At 48.3% G+C, this 6,179-nt stretch overlaps 1 protein-coding gene across 1 annotated transcript in view; it reads right to left on the bottom strand.

Annotated features, from left to right (window-relative positions):
• Positions 1 to 505: 505 nt before the first annotated feature.
• Positions 506 to 6,179, bottom strand: part of ADRA1D (adrenoceptor alpha 1D) — a gene marked incomplete at its 5' end in the record, with an annotated part of 134,790 nt that continues 129,116 nt past the window's right edge. Inside the window, one exon of the mRNA XM_019525804.1 lies at positions 506 to 2,833. Coding sequence (XP_019381349.1) covers positions 2,271 to 2,833 — 563 coding nt within the window. The remainder of the gene's footprint in view (positions 2,834 to 6,179) is intronic.

Consider the following 6,179-nt stretch of genomic DNA (forward strand, 5'->3'; position numbering starts at 1 on the left):
GTTAATGCAGGCACTAAACTAAGTGTGCAGTAACCACTGGGCATTAATGCATATGTAGATGTGCCCTGCTGTTCCCAGATCTGCCTCTTTTAGCAGCACTGGAGGGTGTGTCTCATGAACCGGAATCAAGAACAAATAATTGGGAAAATCAAAACACCTTTCCCATAGACTTCTCATTGGGAACGTTGCCATCGGCATGGCAAAACTGAGCTGGGAACACCGTCCACCAGCTGGCATTGCTGAGCCAGGACTTCGGCCTTCTCTGAATGCACACGCTACCCAAAGCAGACAGGCTTGGTGTGGGTGCGGCGTTGGCTGGTGCTGCTTCATGCTACTGGCTTTCTGCAGGGAAGGATTCGGAAAAACCCCAGAACTGCTTGTGCAATAACTCATCCAGTTCAGTATCATAGCGAAAAGGGGAGGAAGGTGTTACAATAACTCAGATATGAACCACCCCGTGTATCACATTTGGGTATCCACTAGAGTAGGCTCTCTTCCCATGTCTTTTTTTTTTGTTTAAACATTTTTTATATTGAATTTCTGTTGCAAAGCAAATAGAAAGCAGGAGAAAACCATAACACCCTGTTTTCCTAACTCTGCGAGTCTGGCAGCTAGATTCCTTGTTTTACAAAATGACAGTCAGAAATACTACGTAAACTAGTCCATGCCCCAGTAATGAAAGACATGTGAGGCTCAATGGGCCAACTTCTATCCCAGGTGGGACTCTGCTGATGTTGTTGGGTTTCCACTGGGGACTAATTTGGCATAATGGCTCCACACTGGAACTGGTTTTCCTGTTTCTTTACTTGCATTTGAGAGTGGGCCTGAGTTAACTGAGACTGAGTTAAGATCTAAACGTTTCCCAGGACCACAGAGTTTTTAGATTTGTGGCCCATTTCTTATCTTGAAGGAGGTTTGGTTTGGAGCCTCCTGGGCTCCACAGCTGCCTAAAAACCTCAATAAAATAAACATCTAGGATACACATCTGGCCAGGGTTTGACAAACCAATTGTCCGAGTGCAAATATGCTAGGAAGCGCAACACATAACTTGGTGCCGGGACTCAGTGTATGGATGTGCTACTGACAGTGCCCTCTTGGAGGGTTACACATCATCTTTCTCCACATTGCCTGGGTACCCAGAAGCCACTGCATCCTCCTGGAAGAGGCATCCCGTGTTGGCTCTGTGCACTTTAGACACAATACAAAATAAACAACGTGCCCTTGCCCACACAAATGAGGAGTGCTGCTGGCTACCGACTACTTCGGCTTGTACAACCAGGCAGTCTTGGGTTGGAATTGTATTTAAATGGAACAAGAACAATGCATCTGATCCTGACCCAGATCAGCTGCAAACACCTGAACAGCTTGAAGGAGGAAGAGGCAAATAGATGTGCGAGGAGGAAAGGGAAAGAGGAGAACCATGCATGACCAATATCAAAAGGCATGTTTGGCATCGCCTTCCTCGTGCTGATGCTGAAGAGCTGGGGTGTGGTCAACAGTAGGAGGGCTAGTGGTGCCTATGTAAAGTTCAGAGATTTGGACTAGAAAAAAGACCCGTGCTCTCATTTGTTTCAGTGTGCAAGAATGACTATTGAGGCATAAACCCAGTTTATGCTTAGGTAGTAAACTGCAGCCACCACAGTCCACAGCAGGGATCGCGCCTGGACCAGGATTATGTGATGTAGTGGCCTGCATTAATGAAGGACTGAATTTGATGATCTAGGGGTTTGTTACAGTCCCCTCCTCCATGTGCCTACAAGCTCTTACCACTAGAGCTAAAGGAACACCTCTGTCAGGCGTTACTTGTCGGCAAGGTTGGTCCTTGCTGGAAACAACCTTGAAAGAGCAACATGAGCAGATGCACTAAGACAGTAGAATTGCATTCAACCTTGGTGTCTTAATGGGCTTGATCATGCCATGCTTTTATCGCACGAGATGCATCCTATTTTTCCGTGAGCTGCACAGCTCCTTGGAGACACCAAGGTGCTATTACACTAGATGGAGCGGACCCTGTCCCAAGAGCCCCACTCTCCCACCACTTCCTTCACCATCGCGCAGCATGATCTGATAATTTCCTGAAGCTCCAGATGTTTCCTCCCAGGAGGAACCCCTGTTCTCAGAGCACTGCATAACCTCAGTGGGTGGTGTTTGCATCTGGGGACACCTGATTGTTGCTTCTACTGGACAAGCACACGGACAGTATCTTTCACCCACTCCATGTAATGCACATAGGAAAAAGAGAGAGAGACCCAACAGCTGTCCCAGTGGCTTTAAATATCTGTTTCTCTCAGCCCGCAGCAGTCCGTTAAGTCATACGTTTGATAGTCAATAGTTTCCGTGAAGTCATTAGGGATCGCTATAGAGACGGACTCAACCTCTGTCTTGTAAGCTGCGGTCACACTCCCTTTGCCTGAGCCGCCCCTGATTTTGTGGGAGAGGCTGTTCATCTTCTCCTTCAGCTGGGTGGAGGATGGCTTCTGGAAAGGCATTTTCCACCCTCTGAAGCTTAGCGTTCTCCTCTGACTGGTTCTCTCCTGGGGCGAGGAGTGAAATATGAAAGAGCTGTTCAAGGTGGCAATTCTGGGCTTCATGTCCGGGTCTGAATCCCGCCCAGAGCTGCTCATGGAGGCTCCCCGCCAGTGGTGGTCGTACACCCTCCAAAGCGGCCGCCGTCTCCGGCGGCACTGGCACTTGAGCAACCGGATGAAAGCTCTCTTGAACTCCTTGCTCGAGCAAGGGTAGATGAGAGGGTTCACACAGCTGTTGAAGTACCCCAGCCAGAAGATGACTTTGAAGACCATGTCTGACGGCTTCAGGGATGGAAAGAAGGAACCTGGGAGGAAATCAAAACAAATGAAGTTAGAGTGGGGGGGGAATAGCGTGGCAGCTCAGAAGAGAAAGATCTGCTGGGGAGGTGGAAGGGATCTTAACCCTGCCTACGGTAGGCGTCCACCAGAGCTAAGCATTTGGTTGTGTTACTATGCCCCATGTGGAAGACCACCATTGCCGTCACCATGAGCTTGTTTCTGTGCCTGGTTCCCTAGGGATCCATCCAGCCCCCTCTACTCGGGGTGCAGAGGCTCTCCCAGCACCAGAAAAGGTGAAGTCAGACTCTGGAATGGGAGTCAGATGCCTAGAGGCATCAGTAGTGGTAGTGGTAGTAGTCATGGTCATGGTCGTGGTAGTCATGAGCTGCTTACAGGCCAACATAGCTTCATGGGAGTAGCTTTAAAAGAAGACCCTTGGATCAGGGGAATGAGTTCTCTTGTCATCTCCTTGCATACCTGCTCAGCCCCCGTCCTGCCCAAGGGGGAGAGGATTTAGGCTTAATTTTTTTTTTTTTTAGTTTCCACAATTCAATGGAGGGTTGGAATCCATATTCCAGGCAACGGGGACCTCTTCTAATGTGAAGAGGTGCAAGCATACAGCTCAGCTTGTGTCACCCACCTGCGTGGGTGCCTGTACCCACGGTATCTTTGCAGCTCTTCACCTTAACCTCTGTGCCTCAGATGCACTATTCAGATAATGATACCAAGCTTCCCCCGCTGGGTTTTAGGAGGCTTCATTCATTAGTACTTCTAAAGTGCTCTGGGTATCTAGATCCTTTATTGGTGTACATGATTTATTGCTACTTAAGAAATCAAAGTCCCCAGGAGACCTAAGGAGATGTATGACTTACACATACAAAACCACAGGGTGCTCTAGTGCTGAGACTTAATTTGTTAATACTGGGAAGAGTTTTATGACACAGTGCCTACTGGGACCAAAACGGTGCCCCTTGCGTGGTGTGGCGTAGCCCTCCTCAGGGAATTATGGCCTGCAGCTGGGGGTGAATAACCAACCACAACTGGCCATGAAAATCTCTACTTTGGAGGGCCTTTTCTGTGAACCTGCTGTAAAAAGGGAGGCAACCCAGGTTTATCTGGTACTAATACCCAAGACCGCCTTGTATAAGTTCTTTAGAAATGAATCCAAAAGCCCATATGATTTAACACGCAAGGCAACCTTTTCTGCCCAACTTTAAAATCGGTGTCCTACTTGCAAAACCCTATCGGCTGGTTTTCAGACTCCTCAAAAAAGCCATTGCTCTGTACAGCCCTAGAGGACTTCTCTGTCGTCATGTTAGCCAAATGCTCCTGTTAGCCAGGCTACAAGATGCACTGCAAAAACGACCTTTTCCCCTCCCTGTGCCTTTTAGGCCTCTGCATATCACAGAGCACTAGCACCTTAATTCTGTTTTTAATATCCCCAGCCTGTGTCACTGTATTTTCACATATACCATATGCCCTTACACACTGTCTTACACATGACATGCATCCCACAGTAAGACATGCACCTTGTTTTGAGGTGGAGTGAAGACAACAAAGGGTTTTTCCAGAGTCCACCTGGCCACAGCATGATGGCTGCATGCTCCTGGCCCCTCGTGTCAGCTTCACAGTTCAGACTTGAACCTTATCACAGTCACTGCCAAATTGGCAGCAGCTTGTGTCTGCTCAGCCAAAAGTTGCTGCCACTCCAAGAGTGGCTACAGAGGTGTCAAAGCTTGAGCGGTGGAGTTTGCAAGGCCAGAGTCAGCAATAAAGTCTGCCCTTCCTTGCCTGCATCCTGGAAAGGGGAGGAAGGGCAGCACAGCCCCCAGCAGCCATTCCAGTGACCACATGGCTGCACCCTGGTGGGAAAATCAGCTTCCTTGCTTTGAACATGCACCCCAAATTTTGAACGGCTAATTTTTGGAGAAGCGACGTGTGTCTATGCGGGTAAATACAGTAGGTGGTGATCTCACAGCAACTGTATGGAGCTGGCTCTGTAGTCCCGTAAGTCCCAGTACTGTTGGGCCCAAGCCTTAAAAATCAAAACGATTTTACAGTACTGCAACAGATTCTTCTTATTTGCCCTCTAGTGTTGATCCCTCTGCAGGTGACATTTTCAAGTCTTTTACCACAACCAGGATGTATAGAAACTTGCTTAGAAAGCTGAGCCCTTCCAGTAGTGTCATGACTCCAGAAGCTGGGGCTTTGGATGGGAAAGCATCCATCTTTAAGACTTGGAAAAACTGTTTTTTTTAAAACTCACTTGTACCTTGGATCTGTATAGCAGTTCCTGCGTTAGGAAAAGACCCTAAGACACAAGGTCACCCTCTCATGATGCTGCCTTTAACTTGCCAGCCTTACATGCCTATTGTCTAATCTGTGTTTTAAACAGGGATCGGCACCAGCTCAGGGCATCACCTGAAGCGGGAAGCCCACCAAGAGAAGAGCGCCGCAGCACAGAGTGACCACAAGTTCCAGCCACTATGGGGAGCAGACAGGAGACACCACAACCCAATGAGCATTGGGTGCTGCCGGCTTCATCAGACGAGCTGCTTCAGCACACGTACCCGACAGCCCTCCCCAGCACAAATGCTGAGATGGCAGCCGCCCAGACACAGCTGCTCCTGTCAGGTGGTAAGTGTGGATCAGGGAGATGGATTTCCCTGCCCCACCAGCTGCGACTCTGGATTTCCAGCTCAGCAGAAAGTGTCAGATCTTTAATTAAACATAACGGAGCAAATGTGGATTTAGAAACAGTATGGAACAGCAGCAACTACTGGGTTGGGAGCCAGGAAAATTGGGCTTCATTTCCACCTCTGCCACAGACTACTGAGATCCCGGGCGAGTCACTCTACGTCTCTGTGCTTCAGTTTGTCCACCTGTAAAAGGTGGATATTGGGTGCATCTACACATTGCCGTATGGCGATGTTGCTACGGTGCCATGCTTTAGTATTTCCTTTTGGAAGTACTACAGCATGGTGCAATATGGGTGGTTACTGCGCCACGTGTGTGGTGCATGGCTAACTTTTGTTGCTACATTGCCGTAGCGGTGCACTATACTTGGGGATGCGCCCAATGATACTGAGCTTTGCAAAATATTTGATACACCCATGCACATGCACATGTGTGCGCGCGCGCACACACACACACACACACACTATGCATGCTATATAATATACATAATAATACCTTACATGATAAATAAGGTATTGCATATTACCGAATCATAGATACGTTGAGTGAGCGAGCCCTCATCTGTTTGAACCTCCTGCTCAAGTGGGATCATTCCCATCTAAATCATTCTAGGCAGGTATTTGCCTTAAAGCTTCACATACAATCCTCTTGCACATCTATTAAACACCAAGAATA

Source organism: Gavialis gangeticus, unplaced genomic scaffold, assembly GCF_001723915.1.
Source record: "Gavialis gangeticus isolate Ggan-Ray unplaced genomic scaffold, GavGan_comp1, whole genome shotgun sequence".
In the NCBI taxonomy this organism is placed as follows: Eukaryota; Metazoa; Chordata; order Crocodylia; family Gavialidae; genus Gavialis; species Gavialis gangeticus.